Here is a 12,697-nt window from a genome sequence, read left to right as displayed (position 1 = left end):
GGGGCATCACAGCCGAGCCCGATCCTGACCTCATCCAACGACCGCACCGATGGTCTTTCCAGCAGGGGAGATTTGCAGAACATCAGGAGTTAATCCTAACCTTGATACTAACCCTAATCCTAAACCGTGACTCTAAAGCCCCAAACCCTGACCACCCTCAACCCTAAATCCCTAATCCTAATTCTGCCTGGTTTTTTTTCCCTCCTCTTCTCGCTAGGGAAGTCCGATGTAGAGGCCAAACTCTCACAGTCGAGGGATTGAACCCGGGACCTTCCAGGTCTGTCTAGTTTTCTGCACGGTGTCTTTAACCACTGAGCCATCGGGAAAGCTCGTGCTGCGTTTTCCGAAAGGTCCTTTCACTTCCCCTCCCCTCGGACCATCTCCTGGAACTGCCCCGTGTGTGAATGTTGGGTGAGGCAAGGATTGGGCTGTGTTTACCCATCACTGTCGAGGCTCTTGCGTGAATGAGTTTGCATTTAACTGGCTAGCTGGAATTCACTCATCTAACTTTTTTTTTCTTTTCAGCTTGTTTCTTCCTGTGGTGAACCTGGAAAAGATTCCATCACTCGGAAAGGCGGAGAGCTCCTGCATCAAACTGACTTCTAAGCCCCCCGCCACATCCCCATCCTCCCCCGATCCCACCCTGGCCCCCGCAGGTGATTCAACGGGAAAGACTGGGGCAGAGAGTGCAATCCCGAAGGTGACTGTCCCTCCGCCCCCAACGCCGGTGGTTCAGAACGGTAAAGGGGACCGATCACCCGTACTGGAGGAGCCCACACTCAGTAACAGGAGAAACAGCCATAAAGTCTACAGGAGAGTTACGGGTGAGTTTACAGTCACCTCCAAACTGGTGAAGTATTAATGAAGGGCCAAAGGGGTAGAGATGGGGGCAGTTGGGCACTGGTTTGTAGCATTTAGAGTCGGCTTGAATCATTTTTTTTTCTGTTTTTATGATCATTAACATCAGTGATTGTGCTGGGGAGTGGAACAATTTCCCATTTCAAACATCACATCAGCATCAACCACTCCCAGGGCAGGTACAGCACGGGTTAGATACAGAGTAAAGCTCCCTCTACACTGTCCTGTCAAACACTCCCAGGGCAGGTACAGCATGGGTGAGATACAGAGTAAAGCTCCCTCTACATTGTCCCATCAAACACTCCCAGGGCAGGTACAGCATGGGTGAGATACAGAGTACCTGCCCTGAGAGCTTTACTCTGTATCTAACCTGTGCTGTAGTAAAAACAGAAAATGCTGGAAACACTTAGCAGGTCGGGCAGCATCTGTGGAGAGATAAACAGAATTAACGTTTCAGGTCAATGGCCTTTTGTCAGAACTGGAAGAAGTAAAGATTTAACAGCTTTTAAGCAGGTACAGAACCAGGGAAAGGGGGGGGGAGTGGAAAGAACAAAATGGAAGGTCTGTGATAGGGTGGAGGGCAGGAGTGATTAAATGACAAAAGGGATGATGGTGCAAGGCAAGGAGGGTGATAATAGGATAAGTAAAGAAACAAAAGATGGGTCTAGAGGAGCTGTAAATGGCAACATCTGAGGGTTGTGGATGCTTAGTCGTTGAGTATATTCAATTGTAAACAATTTTACAACACCAAGTTATAGTCCAACGATTTTATTTGAAATTTACAAGCTTTCGGAGGCTTCCTCCTTCCTCAGGTAAATGTCAGGAATATATTCAAGGTTGAGATAGATAGATTCAAGTATATTCAAGGTTGAGATCGATAGATTTTTGGACTCTAAGGAATCAAGGGATATGGGGATCGGGCAGGAAAGTGGAGTTGAGGTGGAAGATCAGCCATGATCTGATTGAATGGCGGAGCAGGCTCGAGGGGCCGAATGGCCGACTCCTGCTCCTATTTCTTATGTCTTCTAATGTTTTCTTATGGGAAGCTAGATAAGTACACGAGGGAGAAAGGAATAGAAGGTTATGCTGATAGGGTGAGATGAAGAGTGGTGGGAGGAGGCTCATGTGGTGAATAAACACCGGCATAGACCAGTTGGGCCGAATGGCCTGTTTCTGTGCTGTAAATTCTATTCTAATTCATTACCAGCACCTGCTGTTTGGAAAAAATGGAAGCTGTACCTGCCCTGGGAGTGTTTGATGGGACAGTGTAGAGGGAGCTTTACTCTGTATCTAATCCGTGCTGTACCTGCCCTGGGAGTGATTGATGGGACAGTGTAGAGGGAGCTTTACTCTGTATCTAACCCGTGCAGTACTTGCCCTGGGAGTGTTTGATGGGACAGTGTAGAGGGAGCTTTACTCTGTATCTAGTCTTTTCTTTACTAAAAGGAAAGTGTTTCCTTCTCAAACACAGAATTCATGAAACAGAAAATGTTAAAATATAATCACGCACACAAATGGGGAGAGAAAATGGGAAACAACTGGCGAAGGTGGCAGCTGGAGTCTGTGAGCTTATACCGAACTCTCACCTCTGACCCCTCTGCATAGTTGGGATTTTTTCCTTATTTATCAGCACCATTTCCAACATCTCCCACTCTAAAAATGTGAAGCATTCCAGGTACGTGTGGGAGCCTCCTTGCACCCTCTCCCCCTGAAGAAACTTAAAAAGGAGGAAGGAGTGAAATTCTTCTTATAGTCTCCCCCTCCCCCCCCCCCCGAAGGTTTATACGTGGTTTTAAAGTGTTTCTCTCTTTTGGTTTCACACCAAGTGTGCTTCGGTGGCTCGGTGGGTACGGGCACCACCCTGTGTAGACCTGAGCCACACGGACCGAGGGTCCTGCATTCGATCCCTGGTCTGCACGGTGTTATCTGACCTCGGCTTGGCCGGTAGTACGGGGGTTGATGCAGTGCCCCCACCCCCACCCCGGCCTAGGGAGGAATCGGCCAGGGCTTATTCCCCTGATCGCTGTCCGGCAATCCTTCCTGCAATAGTGCCCGCCTGAACGTCGAGGGAGGACAGGATTGGGCCCTTTCCCCACCCTAGTCGAATAGCTTTTGGGAAAAAACGGATGTCTTGGGCGGCAGACGAAGAATGGCCATTCGCGTGAGGTACCTGAGAGTGGGGTGTGCCTGTGCAACCGTACTCCAGTGAGGGGTTAGCGCCTTCGGGCAGATATTGGACCATGGAGGGCATCACAGCTGAGCTGACTCCTGCTTTCATGCAGATGTGCCTCCAGCACAGGTCATTGGAATAAGCGCTGGAATGGGGAGCCCGGGCGATGTTGCTTTGTTTGAGACCAGCTAACGGAGAACAGACCGGGGAGTGTCCTGGAATTCCCTCCCTAAACCTCTCCGCCTCTCTCTCCTCCTTTAAGACGCTCCTTAAAACCTACCTCTTTGACCAAGCTTTTGGTCACCTGTCCTAATATCTCCTTATATGACTCGGTGTCAGATTTTGTCTGATAATCGCTCCTGTGAAGCGCTTTGGGACGTTAAAGGCGCTATATAAATGCAAGCTATTGTTGCATGATTCAACACCACAGCAGTCAATGCATTTAACCTCTCGGCCATTACGGAAGCCTCTGTTTTTATACACCACCCGCCCTTTACTTTTGTTCCCTCACAGTATCGGATTTTTTTTTTCCACAGCCTAGGAATCGTTTCGGGTTCAACTCGATCCCTTTTTTTCCCAAAAGTAACGTCGGGTGTTTCTGTGGGAATAAAAAAATACCAACAAGGCCTCAGGTGCCTCAGGGCCTTTAACAGGAAACATCTGTCATGTGGTGTAACCTTCTACATATCTCTCCGCAGAGAAAGAATGTGACCTCAATAAACACTGTGGAGTCATGGACCCAGAAACCAAGAAACCCTGTACACGCTCGCTAACTTGTAAGGTAATCTCTTCCCCCCCCCCCACTACCCCGCCGGCCTCCATTTTTATTCTAGGTTTGTTATGTTTATGTTTTCCTTTAGGCAAAATTTCTGGACGGCCCAGCTGCCATATTTAAGTGCTCAGACACACAGATTTAGACTAGAATTAAACAAAATAATTTCAAAGCTTAAATGTAAGTAGTGTAAATTTGCAGAGTTAGTGCCACAGATAATTTATGTAAAAGTTTTTTTTTTAAAAGAAAGAAAAGCTTTTTTGTCTCTCCCAGGAGATTTCCCAGGGGAAGTGTTTAGTTGGGGGGGGGCGTGGGGGAAGTCTAGGACAAGGGGACTTAACCTTAAAATCAGAGCCAGGCCATTCAGGGGAGAAGTTTGGAAACATTTCTTCACACAAAGGGTGGTAGAAGTGTGGAAACTCTCTCCCACAAAAAGCAGTAGGTGCTACTCAATTAATAATTTTAAATCTGAGATTGATAGATTTTTGCTAGCCAATGGTAATAAGGGATAGAACCATAGATATGGATATGGAGCAGATAAATGGAGTTAGGATACAGATCAACCATGATCTTGTTGAATGGCGGAACAGGCTCGAGGGGCTGAATGGCCTCCTCCTGTTCCTACGTCATGCTCCAGCCATCACGGTGTACGAGGCAGCCTTGATGGACCTGCTGGTCTTTTCCTGCCCGTCAATTTTGTCCGTTTGTTTGTTTTGCTATCGCACCAGCTCCATTATTCAGGAGCAAAGGACGTGACTCGGCCTTCAATCCAGGAAGGACTTTTGTTAAAACCTGGCCCGTTCTTATCATCAGAGCCTGAAGATTAGTGCAGCCTCTGAAAAGGAAGGTGGCCCTGCGTATTTGGAGTGCTGGGCGTCAGATAACAGACTGAAGTTTGTTCAGAATACCGTCTGCCCTTGTCTCTCAAAGCTGCCTCTTGGGGGGAAAAAAAATGACAGTTTTGTAAAATGGTGGATAAATTGAAACGGGAGTTCAGACAGATTTCCTTGGTGTATTGAGTCAGTCTGATGGGGAGTCGGGGGTCCCGTTCCACAGGACAGAGTTATGTCTGGTTCCCTGCGTTCAGGTCACCCTTAATGGGGAGTTCAACACGGGCTTTAGAGACTCTGTGTCTTCTGAATGGGGGTTCAGCACTCGACTGCTGAGGGAGCAGGGGTTCGACACCGGGGGGAGGGGGGGAGCAGGGGTTCGACACCGGGGGGGAGGGGGGAGCAGGGGTTCGACACCGGGGGGGAGGGGGGAGCAGGGGTTCGACACCGGGGGGGAGGGGGGAGCAGGGGTTCGACACCAGGGGGAGGGGGAGCAGGGGTTCGACACCGGGGGGAGGGGGGAGCAGGGGTTCGACACCGGGGGGGAGGGGGGAGCAGGGGTTCGACACCAGGGGGAGGGGGGAGCAGGGGTTCGACACCAGGGGGGAGGTGGGAGCAGGGGCTCGACACCAGGGGGGAGGGGGGAGCAGGGGTTCGACACCGGGGGGAGGGGGAGCAGGGGTTCGACACCGGGGGGAGGGGGGAGCAGGGGTTCGACACCGGGGGGGGAGCAGGGGTTCGACACCGGGGGTGGGGAGGAGCAGGATTTCGACACCGGGGGGAAGCAGGGGTTCGACACCGGGGGTGGAGCAGGGGTTCGACACTGGGTGGGGGGGGGAGCAGGGGTTCGACACCGGGGTGGAGCAGGGGTTCGACACTGGGTGGGGGGGGAGCAGGGGTTCGACACTGGGTGGGGGGGGAGCAGGGGTTCGACACCGGGGCGGGGGGGGGGGGGCAGGGGTTTGACACCGGGGCGGGGGGGGGGGCAGGGTTTGACACCGGAGGGGGGGCAGGGGTTCGACACCGGGGCGGGGGGGGGGGCAGGGGTTTGACACCGGAGGGGGGCAGGGGTTCGACACCGGGGGGGGGCAGGGGTTCGACACCGGGGGGGGAGCAGGGGTTCGACACCGGGGGGGGGGAGCAGGGGTTCGACACCAGGGGGGAGCAGGGGTTCGACACCGGGGGGGGAGCAGGGGTTCGACACCGGGGGGGGGAGCAGGGGTTCGACACGGGGGGGAGCAGGGGTTCGACACCGGGGGGGGAGCAGGGGTTCGACACCGGGGGGGAGCAGGGGTTCGACACCGGGGGGGAGCAGGGGTTCGACACCGGGGGGGAGCAGGGGTTCGACACGGGGGGGGGAGCAGGGGTTCGACACCGGGGGGGAGGGGGGAGCAGGGGTTCGACACCAGGGGGAGGGGGGAGCAGGGGTTCGACACCCGGGGGGGAGGGGGGGAGCAGGGGTTCGACACCGGGGGGGAGCAGGGGTTCGACACCGGGGGGGGGAGCAGGGGTTCGACACCGGGGGGGGAGCAGGGGTTCGACACCGGGGGGGAGGGGGGGAGCAGGGGTTCGACACCAGGGGAGGGGGGAGCAGGGGTTCGACACCGGGGGGGAGGGGGGAGCAGGGGTTCGACACCAGGGGGAGGGGGGAGCAGGGGTTCGACACCAGGGGGAGGGGGGGAGCAGGGGTTCGACACCGGGGGGAGGGGGAGCAGGGGTTCGACACCGGGGGAGGGGGGAGCAGGGGTTCGACACCGGGGGGGAGCAGGGGTTCGACACCGGGGGGGGAGCAGGGGTTCGACACCGGGGGGGAGCAGGGGTTCGACACCGGGGGGAGCAGGGGTTCGACACCGGGGGGGGAGCAGGGGTTCGACACCGGGGGGGAGCAGGGGTTCGACACCGGGGGGAGCAGGGGTTCGACACCGGGGGGGGAGCAGGGGTTCGACACCGGGGGGGAGCAGGGGTTCGACACCGGGGGGGAGCAGGGGTTCGACACCGGGGGGGAGCAGGGGTTCGACACCGGGGGGGGGAGCAGGGGTTCGACACCGGTGGGGGGGGAGCAGGGGTTCGACACCGGGGGGAGCAGGGGTTCGACACCGGGGGGTGGGGGGGGGAGCAGGGGTTCGACACCGGGGGGTGGGGGGGGGAGCAGGGGTTCGACACCGGGGGGTGGGGGAGGACCAGGTGTTTGACACTCGACTATCTGCCTGTCTGAGAGCTCAGTCTGTCCGTTGTCTTGACCCTGTGGGTGGGTCCAGTTGCAGCTGCTGCTGACGGGAGCCGTGCAGTGATTCCACCGTCCGGGGGGATTTCGAGCCTCCGATAGGGTGGCTGCATTGGCACTACGGTGACCAGAGGCGAAAGGGATATAAAAGGAATCATCGATTGACCCCTGAGCAGGGGACTTCAAATTGCAAATGCAAAGTGATTGACCTTGAGGCCGTGAGCCGTGGCTCAGTGGGCAGCACTCTCGCCTCTGAGTCAGAAGGTCGTGGGTTCAAGTCCCACTCCAGGGACTCGAGCACATAATCCAGGCCGACACTCCCAGCGCCGAAGTGAACGAGTGCTGCACTGTCGGAGGTGCCATCTTTCGGAGGCCCTGTCTGCCCTCTCGGGTGGACGTAAAATATCCCATGGCACTATTCAAAGATAAGCAGGGGCAGTCCCGAGAGGTACTCGGGACACAGAGTTCTCCCTGTGTCCTGGTCAATATTTATCCTTCAACCAACATCACAAACAGATTATCTGGTTATTATCACATTGCTGTTTGTGGGATCTTGCTGTGCACAAATTGGCTGCCGCATTTCCTACATTACAACAGTGACTACAATTCAAAACGTACTTCATTGGCTGTAAAGCACTTTGGGACGTCCTGAGGTCGTGAAAGGTGCTGTAGAAATGCAAGTTCTTCTTTCCTGATTTAATGCAGTGAAAGAAGAGGAGACTCGTGTTTACACAGCGCCCTCTCACTCCCCTCAAACTGCTCAAAGACAACGAAATAACGTGTGAAGTGCAGTGCCTGTTGTTGTGAATGGAAGTGCAGCAGCCATTTTGCTTGCAACAGGATCCCACAAACAGCAATGTGATGACTGAACAGTTAACCTGTTTTTGGTGGTGTTGGAGGGAGGAAAGTTGGCCCCAGGATACCGGGAGAACTCCCTGTTCGTCCTCAAATAGGATCTTTATGATCCACCTGAACCAACAGACGAGGCCTCGGTTTAAAGTCTCGATGAAGTGCAGCACTTCTGACAGTGCAGCACTCCCTCAGTACTGCCCCTCCGACTGTGCAGCACTCCCTCGGCACCGCCCCTCCGACAGTGCAGCGCTCCCTCGGTACTGCCCCTCCGACGGTGCAGCACTCCCTCAGTACTGACCCTCCAACGGTGCAGCGCTCCCTCGGCACCGCCCCTCCGACGGTGCAGCGCTCCCTCGGCACTGACCCTCCGACGGTGCAGCACTCCTCAGTACTGACCCTCCAACGGTGCAGCGCTCCCTCGGCACCGCCCCTCCGACGGTGCAGCGCTCCCTCGGCACCGCCCCTCCGACGGTGCAGCGCTCCCTCGGCACCGCCCCTCCGACGGTGCAGCGCTCCCTCGGCAACGCCCCTCCGACGGTGCAGCGCTCCCTCGGCAACGCCCCTCCGACGGTGCAGCGCTCCCTCGGCAACGCCCCTCCGACGGTGCAGCGCTCCCTCGGCAACGCCCCTCCGACGGTGCAGCGCTCCCTCGGAAACGCCCCTCCGACGGTGCAGCGCTCCCTCGGAAACGACCCTCCGACAGTGCAGCGCTCCCTCGGCACTGACCCTCCGACAGTGCAGCGCTCCCTCGGCACTGACCCTCCGACAGTGCAGCGCTCCCTCGGCACTGACCCTCCGACGGTGCAGCGCTCCCTCGGCACCGCCCCTCAGACGGTGCAGCGCTCCCTCGGCACTGACCCTCCGACAGTGCAGCGCTCCCTCGGCATTGACCCTCCGACGGTGCAGCGCTCCCTCGGTACTGCCTGGATTTTGTGCTCAAGTATCTGGAGTGGGGCTTGAACCCACGGCCTTCTGACTCAGGAGGTGAGAGTGCTGCCCACTGAGCCAAGTGAACATGAAATGGGAAATCAGACATCAGGTGGCTTAAATAACTAGCAATTTAAAAGGTTGCATGGGGACAAGGCTATTGAATGCGAGCCATGAGCCCTTCATCCAAAACTCTGCTGCCCGTATCCCAACTCGCACCAAGTCCCGTTCACCCATCACCCCCAGTGCTCGCTGACCTACATTGGCTCCCGGTCTGGGAACGCTTCGATTTTCAAATTCTCAACCTTGTTTTCAAATCCCTCCGTGGCCTCACCCTCTCCTTATCTCTGTAACCTCCCCCAGCCCTACAACCCTCCGAGATCTCTGCGCTCCTCCAATTCTGGCCTCGTGCGCATCCCTGATTTTCTTCGCTCCGCCATTGGCGGCCGTGCCTTCAGCTGCCTCGGCCCTAATCTCTGGAATTCCCTCCCTAAACCTCTCTGTCTCTCTCTCCTCCTTTAAGACGCTCCTTAAAACCTACCTCTTTGGCCAAGCTTTTGGTCACCTGTCCTAATATCGCCTTACGTGGCTTAGTGTCAAATTTTGTCTGATAATCGCTCCTGTGAAGGGCCTTGGGGACGTTTTACTACGTTAAAGGCGCTATATAAATGCAAGTTGTTGTTGTTGTTCCTCCCTCCCACCGTCAGCTTACGATAAACGTTCCACCTCTATTTCCGTGTTAGACGCACTCGCTGACGCAGAGGAGGGGCGTGTTCGGGCGCAGGCTGGCCTTTGACCAGCTACTGGCTGAACACCGGGCAAGCTTGAAGAACAAGGAGAGCGGCAAAGAGAGGAAGCAGCAGGCCAAGGAAGGAGCCCCGCCCTCCCCCGTGCCGGAGGCAGCATCCGGAGGCTGCGGATTGGTGAAACTGGGGGCCTCACCGAGCCGGACGAAGGTCACCAGCTGCCCTGGCTCGAGGTATGGCCACATCTCTTATAAATAGAGGCGTAGAGTACAAAAGCAAGGAAGTCATGATGAACCTTTAGAAAACACTGATTCGGCCACAACTGGAGTATTGTGTCCAGTTCTGGGCACCGCACTTTAGGAAGGATGTGAAGGCCTTAGAGAGGGTGCAGAAGAGATTTAATGGAATGATTCCAGGGATGAGGGACTTCAGTTACGTGGATAGACTGGAGAAGCTGGGGTTGATCTCCTTGGAACAGAGAAGGTTGAGAGGAGATTTGTTAGAAATGTTCAAAGTCATGAGCGGTCTAGACAGAGTAGAGAGAGAGAAACTGTTCCCATTGGCGGAAGGGTCAAGAACCAGAGGACACTGGTTTAAGGTGATTGGCAAAAGAACTAAAGGCGACATGAGGAAAATCTTTTGTACGCAACGAGTGGTTATGATCTGGAATGCACGGCCCGAGGGGCTGGTTGGGGCAGATTCAACCATGGCTTTCAAAAAGGAACTGGATAAGTTCTTGAAGGGGAAAAATTTGCAGGGTTACGGGGTAAGAGTGGGGTAATCGGATTAACTGGATTGCTCTTGCAAAGAGGCGGCATGGTCTGGATGGGCTGAATGGCCTCCTTCTGTGCTGTAACCATTCTATGATTCTCTAACTCCCAAAGATTCTGACACCCATTGGCTCCCCTCAGGTTTTTAGGGTTCGATCGGATGGACACAGAGTAGCTATTTCCTCAATTAGGGGTGAAAGACTTCAGTTATGTGGCGAGACTGGAGAAGCTGGGGTTGTTCTCCTTAGAACAGAGAAGGTTAAGGGAAGATTTAATAGAGGTGTTCAAAATCATGAAGGGTTTTGATAGAGTAAATAAGGAGAAACTGTTTCCAGTGGCAGAAGGGTCGGTAACCAGAGGGCACAGATTTAAGGTGATTGGCAAAAGACCCAGAGGTGACATGAGGAAAAAAGTTTTACGCAGCGAGTTGTGATGATCTGGAATGCGCTGCCTGAAAGGGCGGTGGAAGCAGGTTCAATAATAACTTTCAAAAGGTAATTGGATAAATAGTTGAAGGGGAAATATTGCAGGGCTATGGGGAAAGAGCAGGGGGAGTGGGACTAATTGGATAGCTCTTTCACAGAGCCAGCACAGGCACTGTCGGCTGAATGGCCTCCTTCTGTGCTGTATCACTCTATGATTCTGGTGGGGGCCTCCACAACGAGGGGCCGCAATCTTAAAATCTGAGCTAGGCCGTTCACAAATTAAATCAGGAAGCCCTTTTCTACACAGAGGGTGGTGGAAATCTGGAACTCTTCCCCTCCCAAAAGGCTGTGGATGCTGGGGGACAGTTGGAGCTTTCAAGACTGAGATCGATAGATCTAGTTGGGTCAGGGTATCGAGGGATATGGAGCAACGGAGGGAAAGTGGAGTTGAGATACAGATGAGCCATGATTTAATTGAATGGCGGAGCAGGTTCAAGGGTCTGAATGGGCCACTCCTAGTCCTAATGTTCTTTGGTGGATCACTGGCTACAGATCAATGCAGTCCAGTCAGATCCCCGGTTTCACCTCTGGTTTGTGCTGAATTGATTGATTTCCGCCAGGCTGATCTCAGAAGGGGTCCTGGGATCGGGAAGGAGCACAGCGAGAAAAAAATATCAGCCAAGGGTTCCTGCTCCTGATCGCGATGCGGTGACCTTACTGCAGAGTGCGATTGTGCATACCTCAGACCAGGACAGCAGCGGGCTTGGAGTCTAGACTGTCAGCCCACCCGTCTTGGGCTGCCTTTGTACCCAGGTCCCAGAGGTGGAAGGTCAGTGTCTAAACTCACAGTCTCTGCCCCCCCCGGGCCCTCCTCTCTCTGCTAAACTCGACACGTAGAATAGTAACACTTCTGGGAATTAGAAAGCTAGTTTCTGCTCAGTAACAGCTTTTCCCCCTTCTCCCCACCGTCAAATATCCCGCAGATATCCGCAGCCTAGACACTGCACAAGAAGAACAGCCCTCGGAGGGGGAACCCGAGCTGAGAGAGCTGTACCCCACTTGCACTGTACCCCTGCCTGAATCAGCACCGAGGGGGAGGGGGAGGGGGAGGGTGAGGTGATTAAAGATTGAGAGTGTCTGTTGAGTTCACGATGTTGCCCATAAGTCACAGGAGATGGTAATTGGGGAGTTGTTCTGTTTTATTGCGAAATTATAAGGGAATTCATTGGATCATAGTCTTACAGCTCATTAAAAGCCTATTGAAAGAAAGAAAGCCCATTACATGCATTAAACCTCCTGCTCACTGATTCAGCCAAGCGACTGACTGAGCTGTTTGATACTGAGTAGGAACTGTGGTTTTGTCTGATGTGCTTTGTACCTCAGCACTGCAAAGTTCTAACATGAAAGAAGTTAACAGAGTTTTAATCCACTGGCCTGGTGAGCAAGGGTCTCTAATCCAGTATTGCCCGACTGTAATTTGGATAAAGGTTCATTCATTTCATTCTGTTTTTTAACCTCAGTTTTCTCTTCCCCCTTCTCTCCTGACTCACATTTCCACAAGTGCAGCACGCCCTCCGGCACCTCACCCAGTCTTCGGGTATGCGCCCACACAGTCAGCGTTGATGGGCTGTTCAACTATGGCAAGCATCGCAGCTGATCGCCGATCCTTTCCTCGCATCCAGACACGCACTTCCGGTATGGAGTCGCTGGATGACGATGAGGAGCAGGAATCCTGGCTGATTTTCTCCATTCCCCCCGCCCCCAGCCCAGGATGATCCCCCTCTCCCCCCACACTCCAGTGATCGGCCAATGATTAGTATGACATCCAGTTGGGTTCTGGTGTGATACATTCAGCCTGTTAGACTTGGAGAGGAACATAAGATCTAAGATAGTCACTAATAAATCCAATCGGGAATTCAGGAGAAACTTCTTTACCCAGAGAGTGGTGAGAATGTGGAACTCGTTACCACAAGGAGTAGTTGAGATGAATAGTGTAGATGCATTTAAGGGGAAGCTCGATAAACACATGAGGGAGAAAGGAATAGAAGGATATGCTGATAGGGTGAGATGAAATAGGGTGGGAGGAGGCTCATGTGGAGCATAAACACCAACATAGACCAGTT

General features: G+C 54.2%; 1 protein-coding gene across 2 annotated transcripts in view; it reads left to right on the top strand.

The window, feature by feature from the left end:
- LOC137344621 (ataxin-7-like protein 1) overlaps positions 1 to 12,697 on the top strand; it is a 39,082-nt gene that overhangs the window by 11,871 nt on the left and 14,514 nt on the right. For both annotated transcript variants that reach the window (XM_068007737.1, XM_068007736.1), the window contains 3 exons: positions 526 to 824; positions 3,727 to 3,809; positions 9,377 to 9,612. In XM_068007737.1, the coding sequence (XP_067863838.1) occupies positions 526 to 824; positions 3,727 to 3,809; positions 9,377 to 9,612 (618 nt within the window). The remainder of the gene's footprint in view (positions 1 to 525; positions 825 to 3,726; positions 3,810 to 9,376; positions 9,613 to 12,697) is intronic.

This window comes from Heptranchias perlo, chromosome 27, assembly GCF_035084215.1.
Source record: "Heptranchias perlo isolate sHepPer1 chromosome 27, sHepPer1.hap1, whole genome shotgun sequence".
Classification (NCBI taxonomy): Eukaryota; Metazoa; Chordata; class Chondrichthyes; order Hexanchiformes; family Hexanchidae; genus Heptranchias; species Heptranchias perlo.
The sequence above is the reverse complement of the archived record's forward strand: the minus strand, read 5'-3'. Positions and strand labels throughout refer to the sequence as shown.